Below are 21,735 nucleotides of genomic sequence, written 5' to 3'. Positions count from 1 at the left end.
AATATGCACATAGGAAGGCTTTTAGATTTAATGAATCTTGCATAAATGACGGCGATATCTCTCAAAATATCGAGAAAGTCGTCCAATTTAATCCCTTCTTTTCAATAAGAAATCCCTATTCCTAAATGCTAATGCTTGACGAATCCTCTTTAAAGTTTCACTCCAATAAGGAAGTCGGATTCGAACCATATTCCTTTCTTTTTCATAAAGATTCTGCTGCGTTTGCTGGCAGGGGAATTTTTTTCTTTGCATTTTCCCTTTCTCTTGGTTCTTTTTAGTCATCAGAGAATGTAGTTTATGAGAAGTGAAAGAAGATTCCCTAAAAATGCATTATTTCCCTTTTCTCCCTTTTATTTTTAAATTCCATATCTTCCATTTCTCATTATTCTATTCCTGAAAAGGCCGTTCTAAAATGGAATAAATTTATTGGGTAATTAACATGACAGAAATACCTCAAAATATTATCTTTTATATTTTCTTACTTCACCTCTTAAATGGGAAATAATGTTCCTGATATTTATGAACAATGCCAACCAAAATGTGTTTCGTTTTTAGTCAGAAATAATTTTTTAATAGTAAGTTGTAGCTATTCGCGATCGCAACGAACTATAGGGGGCGTTGTTGTGTGAGCCGCTTACCTGCGATTTCTATATGAACCGTCATTCAGTTACTCTGGAGACGTCGTTAATGTAGCGTGTAGCATTGCAACGTTCCTTCTTTATTGTGGCTAATTAAATTTAAAAAAGAAAAATGCTTGATATTCTTTCTTCTGCAAACGAAAACTAAATGGTATCTCTTTTTATTAGAGAAGGAATATCCAAAACGCATCGGAAAAATATTTGTACATTAACAGAAAAAATATGTATATTTCTTATAAGAGTTAAAACCTAATTTCCCGAGAAATAGTATTACTAAATTTAATGATATAACATGAAAGGCCCATTTAAACTTTACATTCTATAGTTTTAAGAATCATATTACTTCAAAAATTAAAATGAACAAAAAGTATACATAAGCCTCATAATTTTATGAAATTTAATTTTGTAAGCAAAGTTTTTTGACAACAATTTTTATCAAAAAATTTCAAGTTTCAATAAAAATTATTATTTAGAAACTAAGAAACGTAAAATAAAGAATGCGGACGAAACAAAAACAAAAAAAAACAATTCTTTTTTGTCGCCATTTTTAGTGCTACGAAAATTCGTCTTTGGGATTTGCCAAAAACAAAACAAGAAGCAATTTTATTTTTTCAGGAGGGAAATATTTTACCGAAAAAACGAAAATGTACCAATTCCCACAACATAAAACTTTATCTTGGTAAACGTACGTTTTGGAAATGTTATTTCATTTGGAATCTTATTTATCATAGTTCATATGGCGATATGATTGTTTTGAATCTATGCTAAACTCTATATCGGCTCATTTTCCACCGAAATCCGATTGACTATTTTGATTTTAAATAAAGTGTTTTATTTTATGAATTGTCGCAAAAATTTTAAGTGTAGATTGGCGGCACTTAAAAACCGCCAAATCTGTAGCGGCGGTGGCGTTAATAAGTAAGTACCGAATTTTTATTCCATACTTTTCTGAATCATATTACTTCAAACATTGGAATATACAAGAAGTATACATAAACACATAATGTTATACCATTTAATTTTTCAGAAAAAGTATTTTGAGAACAATTTTTATCAAAAAATTATAAACTAAAAAACGGAAAATAAAGAATTCTTAGGATAAAAAAACGATTTTAAGAATTCTTTACATTGAAATAAAAACTTTCATATTATTTCTTTTTTTATTATTCTTATAGTTCTTAATCAGACGTAAAAAACCATTCTGTAGAGAACCAACATCAAATGAAAAAAAAAAATATTTACAAGCAAATTTTTTATTGTAAAAATCATTGCACTTACCTGATTTATAATTCCCGGAGAATTCCAAAATGATAAGTTCCTTGTTTGAAAACTTTATTCTCAAATAATATATGCATAGTTTATCCCTTCATTACTTTTAGATAACATACTACACAGTAAAATTTTATAATTGATATGAATTTGAATATGTAGCTAAAGACAGAATAGCTGAATTCTAGTTGAACTTATTCTTTCAAAACTAAAGAAAACGATTAAAATTAATTAAGAATCAGCACAAATGGCACTATTTCAAGTAACTTGGATAATTTTTTATTGTTGTTTTCCGCATATGGATACAGAAATATATACTATTCTATAACGAAGAAGAATATGCTATAACTATTACAATTCTGTATGTTCTGAATTCATATCTATTCACTGGAATGACGAAAGCAATGTTGACTTCACTTTAATTCGTAATGAATTGAAGACAGAAGAAATGCATTTTACCTTAATACACACATCTGTAACAGTATCCGAAATCGGAAGTCATCAGTTGCAAGTTTGTTGATAATAGAAATTAAAAATTATTGATTAATTTCTCTTCAAATGTTTGGCGTGTTCTGTTCCTGAAAGATTTACTAATATTCTGGAGATTTTTTTCAAGTTCTTCGGCCTTTTCCTTAGGGAAATATTGTTTCTTATTTGCTGCTAAAAAATGGCGTCTGATTCAGTCAATGGCTTTGATGGAACTAAATGAAAACGTGATAAATTAATGTCTGATATTTACAGTCTCCCGCTAGACGGCGTACTCGAGCGTTGCGATCGCGAATTTTTTTTATAAATATTTTTTATATTTACTCATGATATTGTTTTAAAAGTATATTTAAAATAACATCTAAGAACATATTAGACCAAAAAAAAAAAAAGAATAATTTAGTGTTCCCGCACAAAGTAATAAAAAATTAAGGTACCTTTTGGTTTTCGGACGCCAGCGAAAAGTCGCCAGGAAATGTAGCCATTGCACCAACATTTTTTTTTTCATTTTTCATTTTATTTAAAATTAAAAAAAATTAAGTATAGTTAAATTTCCGTGTGCCGGGCTAACCAAATAGTACCAAAATTAGTAATATAAATTTGGAACTACAGTAGGGAACCGATTATCCGGAACGATCGGGACCATCGCTATTCCGGATAACTGATTTTTCCGGTTTTCTGAATCGCTACAAGAAGCCGTTTTTTTATCGTTAAACCCAACTAAAAAAAGAAATATATATTTGGAAATTATCTTAAAAAGAAGAAAAAACGATGAAGTAATACACTAATGATTATTTCTAAACTGATGGTAAGGTAAACATCCTTCAAAAAAGAAAGAAAAATCCTAAAATCTTATGAAGAAAAAAACATCTTTTTAAAAAAAATCGCGGGAAAATTTATCGAATTTCGCTCCGGTTTTTTGGTTTTCCGGTTTTCTGATTTCCGGATAACGGGTTTTGTACTGTATTTGTTTTAAGCTCTAAGGATTTTAAAGCAGGTTTTTAAAATGTAATGCAAAGCCAATGAGAAGGATAGCTATCAACGAAAAAAAGAAAGAAAAATAGTTACATAATTAACTTTAGTATTTGCCGTTGTGAATTGTTCAGTTGTTGTTGTTGTTGTTAATTTACGTCGCACTAGAGCTGCACAAAGGGCTATTGGCGACAGTCTGGGAAACATTCCTGAGGATGATCCGAAGACATGCCATCACAATTTTGATCCTCTGCGGAGGGGATGGCACCCCCGCTTCGGTAGCCCGACGACCTGCTCGCGAAGTCGAGCACTTTACGGTAGCACAGTTCAACGAGGACCAATGCCGCACACCCTCGGTCCCTACGCAGACTGATCCAAGTGGTCACCCACCCACTTACTGAGAGCTGTTAGTGATGCTTGACTTCGGTGATCTGCTGGAAACCGTGTCTTATCGATCAGTCCACTGCGGGACGTGAATTTTTCAGAAGTTAATCCTCTTCAGAGAAACACGGGTTCCACGACTCCGAGTTACTCCATGGTTCCTTTTTTTTATCTGCCCTATTTAGTTTACACCATTTGAGTTTCGTTACATTAAGTACTTAATAGGTTGCGATATCTTAAGGCATTGAACTGTCATTGTGAAGAATAGGGCCTTGATTCCCAATGGCGACTTGAACAAAGTATATATATATAGGACTTGAACAAAGTATATATATATAGGGAAAGAAGTCTAGCTTCCATCGATATTATGTAAACCAGTCCCCCAAAGTTAGGTGTGGTTCCTGTGTGTAAAGGAAAAGCAACATTTAGGGCCACAACCTCGCAGGTTCTTGAAACAGGTTAGCACCCTTCTCTTCTCCTAACCAATACTGGCAATACAAAGACGATGAAGAAGATTTTTTATCGTTGATTTGTTCTTTATTTTTACACTGTTGATAAACAGTACTGTACTATTAAGATATTTCTTTGAGAATACATTTAAATCTGCTAACACATTTTGACATAGAAAGAAAGAATAAAATGGCGGTTGGCGGGAAGCAGCTTACCAAAACATTGCGTGTAAAGTTGTCCAACAACCTGTTCACAGGTGACGTCTCTCTTGACTGTCACTTTACTTCTTATGCGCATGCGCTAGATCTTAGTTCATTTGACGTTCTGCTGAATCTGAGTATGTTGCTTACTATAACTGGATAACTATAACTGGAGGATCGAAAATTTAAGGATTTTATCATTAGTTATATATATTTTATAAATATGCATTCATTATCCTGCTTTGATATTTTTTTCTGTCACATCCTTTTAAAAACAGCCAAAACTATTACATGAACCGACACATGTTCTTTTAACCTTATCTATTTCGAAAATGGCTTTGAAAAATTTAATGCCCTAGACAGGCTACCAGACATTAAAAGAAAATATCCATAAATATGCTTTTAAAATATAATTTTTTTTTAATTAAAAATTGATTTCAGAATTTACTTAAAACATAAAGACGATAATTTATTTTCATCCAAACAGAAAGCTTGTGTTGAACATCGATATTATTTTCTGCCTATTAATCATCGTGGTAAAGTTTTTATTAATCGATAGCAAAACAAAATAATGCTTCCCTCCTACTTTTAAAGTATAGAAATTTTCATTTTTCCTTATGTAAATATGTTCTAAAAGTTGTTTTTTAATTTTCTGTTCTAAAAGTAGTTTTTTTAGTTATTAAATAATAAATTATTGTTTAATAACAACAGCTGGCAAACTGTTCTTATTAAATAATAATTTATTGTATATAATAACTTATTTCCATTATTATAACTTATAATAACTTGTATTATAATAACTTATTTCCATTTCATGTACGTCTTAGTATGCATGCTCTCAAATGTTTTTTTTTCTTCTTCTTTTTTTCCTCCTCATTTTAAATCAAAGGTGATTTGTTAAACTTTTTATATTAAGAAAGTTTTAGAACTAATTTTGTGAAAATATTTTTGTAATTAAATAAAATTTTAAGGAGAATAAAACTTGAGATGAGATAAGGCTTTTGATTTTGGTCCGCGTAATTAAAATAGATATATTCAAACCACCAAATAGCAACCAGGGGTCTGTCCAGACATTTTGTGAAAGGCCCGGTTTTTGTAAAATTATGAAAAAATTATTCGTAATTTGTGAATATAAAATAAGCGTATAAAATAAGTCATATTCTTTCAACCAGGATCCTGCTTTTATGAATTTGTGCAAATAGGGTCCGGTAATTGCAAAAAACTTTTTCAAGGAGTTTTTAAATTGTAAATAGATACAAGATTATGCTCGGCACTGTAAAATTATAATTAAAAAAATTTAATTTTCAAAAATAAACATCAATTGCTGCTTTAAAATTAGACATGCAGCATACAAATATTTGGTATTTAGTCTATACTGCTGAACGCAGAATATTCATTTCAGACGAATAAAGGAAGAAGCATCTGCCGAAGACAAAACTTAATTCGTTTACATCTGTCTTTCTTGTTTTCGCCCCTGGGAAGTTTTTATTCGATTAACAAAACAATAATGAAAATTAACAAATTTGTGAAGGGTCCGGTTAAAAGAAAAATCATTTTGTGAAGGGTCCGTTTTTAAGAAAAGATATTTTGTGAAGGGTCTGTTAACGGACCCAAATTTCTTCTAAACAGACCCCTGCTTACACTATTATTTCTTAGGAAAGTAAACAGGAAAATTAGTAACGGACCCAAATTTCTTCTAAACAGACCCCTGGCAACTGCCGTTTCCTAGTCCATTTCTCCGCTTTCTAGTGCTGCCTGGTGAAAGAACATTAGTGGAATTATAATCTTCTGATCAAAAACAGTTACTAAGATACCTTATTTGGTTTGATTTGATAACGTTTATTATATCTAGTTGTCTATATTAATCATAAATTTCATGATAATAGAGAATTGTTTTCTTATTTTTAATTTTAAACTTTTATTATTTTCTTAAATAAATTAAACCAAGCTTTGATAGAGCATATGAGAAAAACTTTGAGTTGTAAAGTATAATTATGCGTGGTGTCCCTGGATTATTGGGACAAAATTTCAGGGAAGGTAGGGGACATCACAAAGATTCAGATTTGCATAGCAACCCCTGGTCGAAAACGTCTTTGTTCGTCGGTAGGTGGTGATGTTCACAAGATGGATTGGGCCGAATTTTGGAACGAGGTGGACCGGAAGAAATTTTGAAACGTGGTTCCTTGGTTCTCTGTTCTCCTGATTTAAGTTTTCCTGCTTTAAGCAGCATGAATTTATTTCTTTGGGGTGCACTGAAAAGTGCTGAGTACGCAACGTTTGTGGATTCCGAAATGGATTTGATTGCAAGAGTCGTCTGTGCTGCTGTGTATATCCAACAAAATCCATGTGTATTTGAGCTAGTTCGCCAATCCATGACCCGATGATGTAACGCATGCATCGCTTGCAGTGGTTCAAACTTTGAACATCTTAAAGTAACATCATCTGTCTAGTTCTGTTTTGAACATCTGTCTAGTAAAGCACGTGTAATATCTTTGACCCATAAATATCTCAGATGGTCCCAGTCTTGTGTCTTTTTGTTTCTTGTATTTGACATACTACTTTCCAATCACGTTTCCGACCATGGGGTTGCTTATGCAACTCTGAATTCTTGTGATGTCCCGTACCTCCCCTTAAAGTTTGTCCCAATAGTCTTGGGACACCCTGTTTGTAAAGTAATTGTACTATTAGTTATTTATGAGAAATTAAATTATATTTTCGCTGTTTTGTGCAAAATAATTATGATACTATAGCCAGAGACCGATCAAGAAAAATTCAGGCCCAAGGCCCTCCAAATTTTCCGCTTCACCATACTGTTTGGCGCAGCATGTCCTCATTTGAACCTTGTGCCACTAAACCCTGCATTCAATCAATCAATCAACCAAATTTTCTAGGCCCCTTACAAAATATTTTGAAATTAAATTACTGAAGAGTAGTCCTAATAATGAAAAAGAATCTATTGAACTGCATGATTTAAGAGAAACGTTCTTTTTTGTATCTATAAATTAAAGCAAAATATAAAACAACGAAACAATGTTATATCAAAATGAAGATAGTTTGGTGACCACAAACAATTGAAATCAGTGATTTTTGCTAAAAGTCACTGATTAGCTGAATTATTTTTTATTGTAAAGTGTAATTTTTTTTTATTTAGTTCTTAAACCAACACAAAGCTAGTCCACCTTTCATTGGAGATTTTTATAATGTTTGAGGCCGATCGGCTTGTGTAGGGGGCAGGGAACTGTCCTTGCATCAGAAAGGTCCTGGGTTCGAATCCCGGGCAAGGCATGGATGTTTCTTTCTCTCTCTGTGTGTTCTGTGTCCTTTCTCCTTTGTGTGTGAATGTGACCCGCCCTATAAGCGGCTTGTGGTTGTGTGAATGGCGTGGCAGAAGTCGAATTCCTGGCCATAGATGGCGCCACTGCCTAAACAGGCATACGACCAAAAAAAAATAATGTTTGAGGCCCCTCAGAATTAGGCCCATGCCTATTGGGCCTAAGCGATAATTAGGCCCTGACTGTAACTATTATAAAAGTGTAACGACTAAATCTGAACTTAAGAGATTAAATATATAAGAACAAAGCAATAATTTTTGGGATGAAAAACAAAGCAAAAATGTTCAAAGTTTTTTTAAAATTTTTCATTTATTCGAGAATGTTGCCTTACGTTTATACACATATCCGTATGCACGAATTTTACAGAATAATTTGCTTTTTTTTATTTTAATCTTCATCTCAATATCGTTTTCAAATAAGCGTGGGTACAACAATACGTGCTATTCATTTAAAATTTCCAATTTTCCACGTAACCTTCTTCCGGTATAAGCATTCCATTTTCTTTCGTAAACCCTTTGAAATTCTAGAAGCTTCATTTTTATTTCGTGAGATTGGAACAAGAGTTTTAAAAAAAATGCGCCTTACTTTAAGAATTAAAGAAACTTCCTATCGATCCGGCTGACTTGATACTTCGGTGTCAGGGGAGTATTCTATTTCTGAAAAGAACGAAATAAGTCGAAAGTTCTCGATGCCTTTTTATTGCTGATTTTACTCAGAACAATGGCCGTTTTCAATTAGGGAGATTAGAGTGTCTTTTTACGCTGCTTAGGATTCTCGAGTGATGCCTATCTGACAGTTATGTAATCAGCGATGATGCTGTTTTTAAGGAATGTATCAGATATCATTGAGAATCTGTATTCATTAATGAAATTGAAGTGATGGTAAGTTAGCAACAGTTATTCACGACTGTTAGGTCAAGTTTAGACTATCTTTATCATCGCCCTCTATGCTAATTTTGAAAATGGCGTAAAAACCACAATATTGTGAAAATTGAAAGTGTTAGTGATCCTTTTTTCCTTCTTTTCTTTTAATATTTTAAAAGTTACTCCAACGCTGCGTTATCCGTTATCCGGGCTTATAAAAAATTTCAAAAATTGCGAATTATTCATTGGTTTTGATAATTTTCGTGTAGGAGAAAAATCTCGCCAAATTGGCGATTTTTAAAAAAAGTTTAATAATTTTTAAAATATTTTAGCTATTTGTTCGCTTTTAGGCCTAGATAATTCCTTACGACAAGATGGTACATATAGTTTAAAATTCTAGTTATGTGTCATAAGTAAGGCACTTAAGATATAACCTTTTTTTATTATTTTACTTAAATCTTCGAAAAACACTGATAGTAAAAATCGATTTTCTTTTTATATAATTTGTAGTGTGTTTTTAATTTTTTCTTATACATTTGTGGGATAAACTCCGGTTTTAATAAAATATCCTTATCATTTAATGAATCAAGCACCATAAACGCAATAAAAAATTCCACTTGCAATGAAAACTACATTTAAATATTTAAGCTCTATGATCAGTTATCGAATACTACCAAAATGACTGATTATTTGAAAAAGAAATTAAAGGAAAACGCAAGAAAATTTAAATACATTTTGTGCTGCGTTCTGCTAAGGAAGCCGAAGTTCTTCACCAAATTTCAAAATTGGTTATTAAGTTCGTCAACAGATAGCGATACTGTCTGGAAAAATTGTAAAACAATTTCTGATATTTGTTGGATCATTCCAACCGAAATATTTCCACAGCTTCCTTTTATTTTGTAGTCTGGTGGCAATTAATGTAAATGATGATTATTTTGTAAACATTCTTTACTATTTTTCTCGGTTAGCAGTACCATCTATTCTCAAACACTGCAACTAATTTTAAAACTTAGTCAAAATAAGTTATCTGGTTTCCGAAGCAAACTGTATTGAACGATTCGTTTCTATCTCCTTCCGTATTGATTTTCAAAGCACTAGTGATTTTTGGGATATCAGGCACATGACCAATTTATATACGATTAGAGAAAATATAATATTCTTTAATAACTATTTGGGAATTTAATTCTTTGTATTTAATCACCTAATTAATTGCATGGCAGTTTCCGAATATGTAAGATATTTTTTTCTTTTACTTTTTTATGCAGGTCTTACTGTAGAGATATTTCTTTCATATAATTATTCTCCGACGCATATTTTTTTAATGTTTCCATTTATTTAAAAATGTAATTTAAATGTTTTTTTCTTACAGAAATCATTAATGCTGTGCAGGCGAGAGCCATTCGTGATTATGATGAACCAGGTGATCCTAATTGTTTGCCTCTGAAAGAAGGACAGCAAGTGACGGTAAGTAAAATTGAATATAATAGTTTTATTTATTATTATTTTTATAAGTTATCACAATTTAATCTTAGCAAACAGCATATTAGTAAAATTTATTTTGTCCATTTACTAAGCGTTTCTTCTTGAAAAATTTTTTTTGAAAATTCTCGGCATAAATCGCATAAAAATAAAGTAGTTTTTCATACTATGCTAAATGGTCCAACTTCAAGTGCTCAGTAATAAATAATAATAAAGTTTGACCAATCGTTATTTTTTAAACGTCGTTGAACAGCCGACCCAATTTTTGAGTTTATGTCTACCAATGTTCAACTCTGTAGCCTTATAATTCTAAATCTAATCCAGAAGACGAGAACTCCTGGATCAAGTATTGGGACACAGTTTGCCTTCGTGGAGGACTTTGATGCAACATCCGCAAGTATGGTTGTCTACTTTCATCATCTATATTGCACTAAACACCAATGTGTATGTCACCGAACCGCTTAAATTTCTTTTTCTTGTTAGTTACAACGAACTAGCTGAAATATCAAACCTAGTTAACTTTTTGTAAGAAGGAACGCTTAACCTCTTCATTACCTCGGTCCACATATGTGGACCTTCCCTTCTATAAACACGTTATAAGAATGTTATTGTTTTACCCTTACTTAGGCATTTAGTGGACGTTTAAGCTTTCTGGGGATTCCAATAGACGTGGAACATATAAGTTATTTGGGTATAATTCCAATCATCATCATTGTATTCAAATGGACAATAATAATAGACAATATGCATGTTTGTTACTACTTAAGGTGCAATTTAACATTTCAAATATTTATATTATTTAACTTTGTTAGAACCTTAGATCCACGTGATTTTTATAAAATTTATTAATTTAAGTTAGAATAAAGAACTTCAAACACTGAAATTCGTAATTACATTTATAAATGTTGATTTATAAATTGTTTGAATTATGCACAGCTAAATTAAATTACGTAAGTAACAATGAATGAGCGCAGCGAGCTCGAATTGCAAAGCAATCCGAAAAGAACTACAAAAGCTGTTTCAGGATTGTAAAGAGCAAAGAGCAGTGAGATGGAGCTCCCAAGCTTAATATATTTTACTTTCTTATATAGCTTGAGATAAAGCTAAAATAAAATACCAATAACTATAAATGCTTTTTAAACTATGCGAATAAATGATAGATTTAAATTATGAAGAAAAAAATATTTATGCTGTTATATTTTTCAGTCTTGTTGAATTATTAAATAAATTCATATTATCACTGGGTGCTTAGCGTTTTTAGAAAGTGCTTATTTTTGATTTACGTTTTTTAAAAGCCCTTAAAGATGCTTTTTTTTATTCGGGGTTTGTGAAATGTGCTTAGTTTTCTATCTTTTAAAAAGATATTTTTTCTCTGCCGTGTCGATTGTGGTTCTAAATTACAAAAAAATGCATTATTTTCACAATTTTCTCTGCAATATTTATCAGAAACTAGCTATTTTATCTTGATTATGTAAATTTTTTTGAATTTTATTGATTTTATGTTTATTAATTAAGAACTTTGAACGATGGAAAAAAATATTTTTTATTACTGCACAGATCCTAATTATAATTGTTATTATTTATTTATTTTTTTGGAAAGTGATTAAAAATATTTTTTGAGTGCTTATTTTTTACTGAAAAATCTGGCTACGCCGCACCCTGTATCAGTCTTGTTAAATTATTAAACATAACAAATATCCTTATACTATTATGTACTCCAGTTTAATTCTATCAATTAAAAAAAAATCGTCTTTTTATTTTATGTGCTTTAGTTTCGATACATCCCTTAATTTACAGCGCTTTCTTGCATCTGCAGTAACTTGAGATAAAGCTAAAATAAAATACCACAAGCTATAAATTCTTCTTAAAATTATGAACCGCAGTACGAGTTAATACTTTTTTCATAGGAAAAAACATCGACTAAATTCTCCTGTTTTACTCTTAACCGGGATCTAAAGGATTCTTAAATCGTAACTTGCTTTTTTTATTCTATCCCAAAGCTTATGGAACCCTTATCTCGTCCCTATACATTTGATGGATGGCAAGGGAACTCTTTTTTAGCTACCGGCCTCTTCCTGATAAGCTTTTCTTAACAGAACATGACCTGAAAATAATATATCCTTTTTGTTTCTGTATTGAACCGAAGATTACTACGAAAAGAGGGTATCGTGATTGGGACCATTAAGTTTTTTTCTTTCTTTTTTCCAGAATTGTTTACTATAATAATTATCTAAGCTGTAATCAGCTAGTTATTTAGTAATTTTTAAATATTTTTCAGGTTGCGTAGCGTTTTTAAAAAGTGTTTATTTTTTACACGCATTTTAAATGCCCTTAAAGGTGCTTTTTTTATTTGGTGTTTGTAAAAAGTGCTTAATTTTCTATCTTTTAAAAAAGAGATTATTTCTTTGCCGTGTCGATTGTCGTTCTAAATTACAAAAAAATGCTTGATTTTCACAATTTTCCCTACAATATTTATCAGAAACTAGTTATTTTATCATGATTTTGAAAATGTTTTGAATTTTATTGAATTTATGTTTATAAATTAAGAACTTTAAACGATATAGAAAGAAAATTTTTATTACTGCTCAGATCCTTATTATAATTTTTTTTTTTTGGAAAGTGATTAAAAAAAATTTTTGAGTGCTTAAAAAGTACTCAAAAGGTGCTTATTTTTTTGTTGAAAAATCTCACTACGCACCCTGTTATTCTAAAATTACCGTTTTATGAGCATTTTGATTTTAGCAATGTATTGTAAAAAATTGCAGCAATTCGAGCTATTAATTTTTTGTAATTCTTGAAATAGCTCTTACAATTTTTCTTCGTGTACATTTCGATATTAGCAATCTAAAAAATTATAGTGATCGGCTAGGGTCCCTGTTAGTTAAAACAATATAGTTACTAAATAGTATCGGTATCTTAAACCATATTCTTAAATGATAGCTCAAAACATTTGCTTTTGTCTTTAAAAAATCTATTCAACATTTAATCATTATATTCGTACCTTAAACCATATTATTAAATGATAGCTCAAAACATTTGCTTTTGTTTTATACAATAATCAGTTCAACGTTGAACAATTATATCAGTATCTTAAACCATATTTTTAAATGATAGCTCAAAACATATGTTTCGGTCTTAGAAAAATCTATTCAACGTTGAAACATTATATCTGTACCTTCATTATATTCTTAATTGATAGTTCAAAACATTTACGCCACTCTAAAAAGTTGATTCAGCGTTGAACAATTATATCAGTATCTTAAACCATATTTTTAAATGATAGCTCAAAACATATGTTTCGGTCTTAGAAAAATCTATTAAACGTTGAAACATTATATCTGTACCTTCATTATATTCTTAACTGATAGTTCAAAACATTTACGCCACTCTAAAAAGTTGATTCAGCGTTGAACAATTATATCAGTATCTTAAACCATATTTTTAAATGATAGCTCAAAACATATGTTTCGGTCTTAGAAAAATCTATTCAACGTTGAAACATTATATCTGTACCTTCATTATATTCTTAATTGATAGTTCAAAACATTTACGCCACTCTAAAAAGTTGATTCAGCGTTGAACAATTATATCAGTATCTTAAACCATATTTTTAAATGATAGCTCAAAACATATGTTTCGGTCTTAGAAAAATCTATTCAACGTTGAAACATTATATCTGTACCTTCATTATATTCTTAATTGATAGTTCAAAACATTTACGCCACTCTAAAAAGTTGATTCAGCGTTGAACAATTATATCAGTATCTTAAACCATATTTTTAAATGATAGCTCAAAACATATGTTTCGGTCTTAGAAAAATCTATTCAACGTTGAAACATTATATCTGTACATTCATTATATTCTTAATTGATAGTTCAAAACATTTACGCCACTCTAAAAAGTTGATTCAGCGTTGAACAATTATATCAGTATCTTAAACCATATTTTTAAATGATAGCTCAAAACATATGTTTCGGTCTTAGAAAAATCTATTCAACGTTGAAACATTATATCTGTACATTCATTATATTCTTAATTGATAGTTCAAAACATTTACGCCACTCTAAAAAGTTGATTCAGCGTTGAACAATTATATCAGTATCTTAAACCATATTTTTAAATGATAGCTCAAAACATATGTTTCGGTCTTAGAAAAATCTATTAAACGTTGAAACATTGTATCTGTACCTTCATTATATTCTTAATTGATAGTTCAAAACATTTACGCCACTCTAAAAAGTTGATTCAGCGTTGAACAATTATATCAGTATCTTAAACCATATTTTTAAATGATAGCTCAAAACATATGTTTCGGTCTTAGAAAAATCTATTCAACGTTGAAACATTATATCTGTACATTCATTATATTCTTAATTGATAGTTCAAAACATTTACGTCACTCTTAAAAAGTTGATTCAATGTTTAACCATTATATCGTTACCTTAAATTCTTTAAAAAAAATAGTCCAAAATATTTGCTATCATTTACATTATTATTGACAAAAAACATTAATATTGTTTATTGTAAAGCTATTTTTTATACAATTTCTTATTCCTAATCGTATAAATTTTCATATTTCTCATTGATTGTTATGGAATTCATTTGAAGAGAAGAACTCTCTGTATACTATCAATCCAAACTTCATACGGTTCTGGATTCTTAACTCAAACTTGTTTTAATAAACATCCCGTGCGCTCTGCATAGAAATTCTTTTGTTTCTAGGATGTAGGACCACACATTGGGCTTAATAGTTTCCAAGACAATTTTGTGGGGATAATCATCTTTGATGATGAGCGGTTTCAGAAGTTTAGAACCGCCTATTTGTAGGGCATATAGAATATTTTAGTCTCTCCACTTCTCCGATAATGGTTACTTCTTAGAATGCATCGATTTTAGATTTTGCTCCGAAATTATAACTTTTAATTCCTTTGTGACGTTTCTTGCGTAATCTATAAAGCCTTCAGCATTAAGGAATTATTGTTTTGCTGTTATTAAAGTAATATATTTTTATTTTTTAAATTCAAATTCTAGGAAGATAAACTAATAAAAAAATTACTGTTATTACAATTTGAACTGCCTATATTATGTAAATTTTAAAGAGGAAAATAAAATTCAAAAAAAAAAAAAAAAAAAAAAAAAAAAAAAAAAAAAAAAAAAAACCATCTGCTTTCTTATAGCAGACATCTTCTTTTCTTAAAAATTATGATTTTTATTTTTATTATTTGTATTCTGGTATATTTTTTACCTGGAAAAGAGCTATCGATTTTTTCATGTTATCTTTTATAACCGACGTGGAACCGCCAAACAGATTCTGAGTTTACGACTATCAACGTTTCCTTCCAAAGCCTTGTAATTTTGAACCCACCCAAAAAGACAAGGAGTCATGGTGGGTCAGGGGATAGAGCGTTCACCTTCGAATGAGGTGAACCGGGTCTGAATCCCAGCTATGGCTGGTCGATGCGAATTCCACACCCGACTCGTACCGACTGCAGTGCTGACGTAAAATATCCTCAGTGGTAGACGGATCATGGGTTAGAGTCCTCTTGCCGTCAGGCTAACCATGGGAGGTTTTCGTAGTTTTCTCTCTCTGTGTAACGCAAATGCAGGTTAGTTCCATCAAAAAGTCCTCCACGAAGGCAAATTTCTCCCAATACTTGATCCAGGAGTTACCTTGTCTTCTGGATTAGGTCCAAAATTACAAGGCTACGGAGTTGAACATTAGCAGTCGTAAACCCAAAAAATTGGGTTGGCTGTTCAACGATGGTTATAAAATAAAAATAGGCAATTAGGGAGAGCAATACCAGTTATTGTAAAATTGTTACAAAAACATTTAGCAACCTATTGTTGCGTACTAAAAAACTTCATATTTCAACGTATTACACTATTTTTGCAGTTCCCATTACATTTTAAAATTATGTAAATGATTTCAGAGTTTTTCCTTCATTGATCGTTGTTTGTTTATCATAATTGAAACAAAATTATGGTCATTTATTTTAGAAAGCAAAAATGCATATTTATCACATCATCGCTCCTGCATGCGGCGAAATCTGCATCTCTTCCAAGCTTTAAGAGAAAAATATTTTCCAACTGACATACTACACATTTTACGAAATGTATTTTTATAACGCAAACTCTTTTAAGCATTTATTTTTCTTTCTTCAAATTTTTTCCCCGAAATGGACATTTTCTCATGGAGAAGGAAATACCTGAAAAATCTTCCCGCAGCTGTGGCCGTTTCACGTAGTTCCCAGAATGCACATCTCGTTTAGATGCAAATTTCCCTTCAGTTCGCTACACATTTTTTCATCCGAAACAAAATTTAAATTTACAAGTGACCTATATGCATCTGTCAATAATGTCAAATAAATAATGTTTCTCGTTTTTTTTAATTCCTAATAAACTTTTTCATTGCAAAGTTCACCGTTTTTTGTTGCTTTTAAATTTGAATTTTAGAGCCCATGTATATGATAAGAGCGTTTAGTTAGCATACAGAATAGTTAATCTTTAAATAATGTATTCAGGTTAACATATTTTATGACATTTTTAAACATTCGATTTTTTTTTATTAACATTTTTGTTCATGGCTGAAAATTTTAAATTTAAACCGTTTTGCTTGTAAGCTCATTACTTTTTGACAAATAAAAATAATATATTGGGTTAAGCACAAAATATAATATAATTTTCCAATAAACCAAAATATAAATTTTTCAATAAACCTTTGACGCAGAATTTTTATTATACATGTTTTTTATCTTCATTATTTTGTATTAATTTAGATCAAAATATTATATTAGTCATTTTAATAATTTTATGGTTGTGAAATATAGCATGAAACACCGGTGTTTTTTCTGGATTGCAGGTAAAATGTTTCAAACACAGCTCAATTTAAGACAATATTTTTCAAATTTCACGTATCATGCTTAAAAAATTTGAGTTTGATTTTCATACATAAAACGTCACATTATAATTGACCTTAAGCGATTAATTGTACACAAAAGTGAAATTCCAATTGTTTTCTTTTAATTTTAGATAACTATATTTAAAATACATTGGTTTATTATTAAATTAATATTTAGCAGTACTCCGTTAATTATTTTAATTAAATTTTTAAAGGATTTGATAGCAACTTCCAAATAAATTTTTTTTTAAACTTTAATTCACTGAAACACTAAATTAGTGAACTATTTTTTTTCTTTCATTATTTTTCCTCCATCAGTTCGAAAATTTTTTTATTGGAGCACTCACTTCTAAGGCAAGCAACTACGTTCAAACAAAATCCACTGACACTTAGTCTCTAGCCTCCACTAGTTCTTTGAACACCGTCGTCGGGCTAACCATGAGAAGTTTTGGCTATAAATTTCACTCAAAGAATTCTCCGGAACGATAAGTTTTTTTCTTTACTTGATGCATAAGTTCCACCCTTGTCTTTGTACTTAAAATTTAATAGGTTGTTTTATGTTAAACGCATACAGAGATGATTGTGCTCCGGAAAAAATCCGGATTTTTCGGTAAACGCGATCCGGAAGTTTCCGGAAATCCGAGGTCCAAATGTTTCAAGAAATTATTGATCACATTTATGTATTAAAAAAAATTTTATGTTTTTTTTTAGAAATATTAGAACTCGAATTTATACTTGGCATCTCTTTCATTTGTAAAAATTTTTTCTTGTAGAATAATAAATATGATTAGTAGTGTGTAAACTTATGCATAATTATTAATTTAAATTATGCTGCATATAATTTATTAAGAATTTCATGTTTTGAAAATATTAATGATTTAAATTTATAAAGACGTTAATTTTTTGCACTACGTAATTAATGATTTTGTTGGAGAAATTTTCAGGATTTTTGAGTTGGGCTCACATTCATCCCTGCGTATATATATATTATGTGTAAGTTGTTCTGTAACTAAATATTGTTTTACAAATGTTCTAACTATTTTCAACTACAAATTTCAAAAATATTGAACAGATGGCAACAAAAAAGTAACATACGAAAGAAAGTTTCATATTATAACAAGGGCATATTAATAAAAATTCTTAAGGATGCATATCCAATAAAAACTGTAAGGTTCTTAAAATGTTAATTCAACAAAACCATCGAATTTTACTTAGAATTCAACATCCGTTTCACCCTCGTAGAATGAATAACAAATGAAAGTTTCAAAACACCCGCATACAAATTGATTCATTGACTGGCGGTAATATATTTTAACTTCCACCTACACTTAACATCAATTAACCGATCTCGTTCATGCATCTGGCAACGCAACATGGAAATACTTAATGTGGTACATTGTTTTTCCTATTCCTGTTGTGATTTAGAACACTATCGTTTATTTCAATATGACCATCTTTCATGGCCAACGATAAACAATGCAGTAAATAATACCCACCCTTCGGCGAGCTTTGTTTTCCATTGGCGATGTTGACCTGAATAGAATCGCAGGGTTCAGTTGCACAGAAGCTTCAGATAAGGGTTGATTCAATTGATGTTCTATGCTGTGCCACGAACTTTCGTAAAACGTGATGATATTCTTGGGAGAGGAAAAAAAAAATGCATTACTTTTGTCTCGTGAACTTCAACGAGCTTTCTGTTAGGAAAAGTGAAGGTTGTTTTTCGAAAGCTCCGTCGTAATATGAAGTGATGCTTTTTTGCTGATAATATGTTATTTTTTACAACTGCTGTGAGTTTGCAATTGTTACTCATGAATGTTAGGTCAAGTTTAGCCTATCTAAAGCCAGTGCTGTGAACGCTTATCTTGAAAATAGCGAAAAATGTCAATCCGGCCAGTTTTGTGAAAATGAAAAGCATTTGTGGTCTAATTTTTTAATATTTAAAAACTTCCTCCAATGTTGCATTACCTGGGCACATAAAAATTTGCGAAAACTGAGAATAAGGCAGTGATTTTGATAATTTTCATCTAGGTGGAAAAGTGTCGCCGTATTGGCGGTTTTTACAAAAAGTTTTATAATTTCCCTCCAGATAATAAAGTCCAGATAATTCTTCACGGCAAGATTATATAACGTATATAGTTTGAAATCATCGCATTGCTTCAAGTGTAAGGCACTTACACTGTAGCTTTTTTATTTTCCTTGGGGACAGAACTTCGACAAGCATATATAACAGTAGAAAATTCGCAACAGTCATTATTCGGGGGTGAGGAAGTCTATCCTTGTGACGACAGAGCTTTCAAAAAACATCTTTAAAGCTATTTTTTGAAGCCTCCGTCGTCATATCAAAAGATGCTTTTTTGCGAATAATATACTATTTTAATAACTGATGAGAGTTTGTAGCAGTTACTTATGACTGTTAGATCAAATTTAACCTCCTAAAGCCAGCGATGTTGTATATACTTATTACGAATATGGCGCAAAACGTCTATAACGAGAAAAGCAGTTTTTTTTCTTCCAATTTTTACCCTGGTGGCTAAAGTAGGAACAAGACACTAGAGCTAGAACACGATCTTCTTAAATGCAATTTATTATTCATTTTACGTATCTTTGACCCAGATTTTATATAGATGTTTATTCGTTACGTAAAAGTTTATCAAGGAGAGCAGTAAATTTTTTTCCCCAAGTGTTTTTAATTCCGAAATCAATGGGGGCATTTATAAGAAATTCCAAAATTAGTAAAAAAAAAAAAAAAATTCCAATAAATTCCAAAATTAATAGAGAAATTTAAAATAAATTCCAAAATTAAGAGAGAGAAAAAATTCCCGATTCTTTATAATAATTTCAAACCTTCTGTAAATCGAATCTATCTAATGAAAAACTTCAACTGACCGTTTTCCGAATGCACGCATGTCACCTCAAAACAATTGTCACCACTGAGACAAGTTGGACATATCTCACCCCGAGTTCTTTTTTGTTCAGCAATCTTTTTTTTCCCAAATATTTCCCAAGATTTACATCACCAAATAAAAGGGAGAAAAAAAAGTCAAAAGCAAAAGAATTCCCACGAACTTTTATTCTTTAGTGGTAGTCTTGGAGCATGCGTCCTGCTACTCAACTGCGTGGAATTTTTTTTCTTCACCCAGGACTTATTGTCCTACTATACTGACTTTTTCGGTATGCAAGGCCGGTGGTACTTGACATTTTTGGCGAGATGAAATAAGATGGGGGGCTCGGTATTTTTTTCTTTACTTCTCTTCATTTCACTTTTTAGTTTGCTGATGTTGTTCGGTTGGCTGGGTGGAACAAGTACAATAGATAGATTAAGTGCCCCTTGTCGAAGAACTTTTTTTTTTTACCTTGAAATGCGGTTAATGAATTCCTTTTTTTAATGGTGAAGTGTTTAATTTTTATGGCTGTAAATGGCACTGTTTTATAACAATTTTAAGAGTGCTTGACAGTGATGAAAAAGACACTTCTTTTTTTCTGTCTCGAGGAAACTCTTGAAGAATTACTTTATTAAACAAATACTTCAGTTTATGCTTATGAGATTTTGCATCATTGTTTTTTTTAAACATTTTAGCCTATTTGGCATTGGTTTTTAAGAATTAATTTGAACTAATTATTTGAATATTTTTTCACTATACTTTAGGCAATAATTTGGTTGGTAAAGTGATGCAAGTTTTCTGTAGCATTTTTCTGATTATCATTTATACATTATTTATTTAACCAAAAAATTAACTTTTTTTTTCCTCCAATCTCTCTCTCTCTCTCTCTTTTTTTTTTTTTTTTTTTTTTTTTTTTACTGAGCTCAAAACATAGTTTTGGTAGAAATCACACTTTTCTATAGTTTACAATGTCTAAAAAAATTTTTGGGAGAAAACAAAATTAGTTTTTTTAGTGGTCTTCGTCCGCCATCCTGTGGATGATTTTCCCCTCATTTGCTAACGCTAATTTAATTTTGCAAGTCTTTTAGACTTTTAAAATGGGTTTTTTTTTCCAAGTCCAGAAGCTTGCTTATATTTGCAATAAAATTTTTTGTCTTCATTTATTTTTTACGTAAATTTTTTTTTTAATAAATACTTACAAAATATTTAAAATATTAAATAAATAAAACTGATAAAGTGAAAATTTTTTATAAATTTTTATTTTTGTATATGAATTTAATGATTTACAACAACAAAAATTAGCTTTAATAGTTAGTAGTCAGGGGTCTATCCAGACATTTTGTGAAAGGTCCGGTTTTTGAGAAATGGTGAAAAAATTACTCAGATTCTTTCAACTAGGGTCCTGCTTTTATGAATTTGTGCAAATAGGGTCCGATTATTGCAAAAAAACTTTTTCAAGGAGTTTTTAAATTGTAAATAGATACAAGATTATGCTCAGCACTGTAAAATTATAATAAAAAAAATTTAAATTTTCAAAAATAAACAGCAATTGCTGCTTCTAAATTAGAAATGCAACATACAAATATTTGGTATCTAGTCTATACTGCTGAACGCATAATATTCGTTTCGAACGAATAATGGAAGAATCGTCTGCCGAAGACAAAACTTATTCGTTTACATCCATCTTTCTTGTTTTCTGCCCTGGTAAGGGTTTATTCAATTAACAAAACAATAATGAAGATAAACAAATTTGTGAAGGGTCCGATTAAAAGAAAAATCATTTTGTGAAGGGTCCGTTTTTAAGTTAAAATATTTTGTAAAGGGTCCGTTTTTATGAAAAGATATTTTGTGAAGGGTCCGTTAACGGACCCAAACAAGTTAAAG

At 30.6% G+C, this 21,735-nt stretch overlaps 1 protein-coding gene across 3 annotated transcripts in view; it reads left to right on the top strand.

The window, feature by feature from the left end:
- Positions 1-21,735, top strand: part of LOC107451127 (caskin-2) — a 351,713-nt gene that overhangs the window by 221,384 nt on the left and 108,594 nt on the right. For all 3 annotated transcript variants that reach the window (XM_016067122.4, XM_087151724.1, XM_071186767.2), the window contains exon 9: positions 9,961-10,055. In XM_016067122.4, the coding sequence (XP_015922608.1) occupies positions 9,961-10,055 (95 nt within the window). The remainder of the gene's footprint in view (positions 1-9,960; positions 10,056-21,735) is intronic.

Source organism: Parasteatoda tepidariorum, chromosome 9 (assembly GCF_982258835.1).
Source record: "Parasteatoda tepidariorum strain Cologne lab strain chromosome 9, Ptep-v5.0, whole genome shotgun sequence".
In the NCBI taxonomy this organism is placed as follows: domain Eukaryota; kingdom Metazoa; phylum Arthropoda; class Arachnida; order Araneae; family Theridiidae; genus Parasteatoda; species Parasteatoda tepidariorum.
Note: the sequence above shows the minus strand (reverse complement) of the source record. Positions and strands in the feature narration are given on the sequence as shown.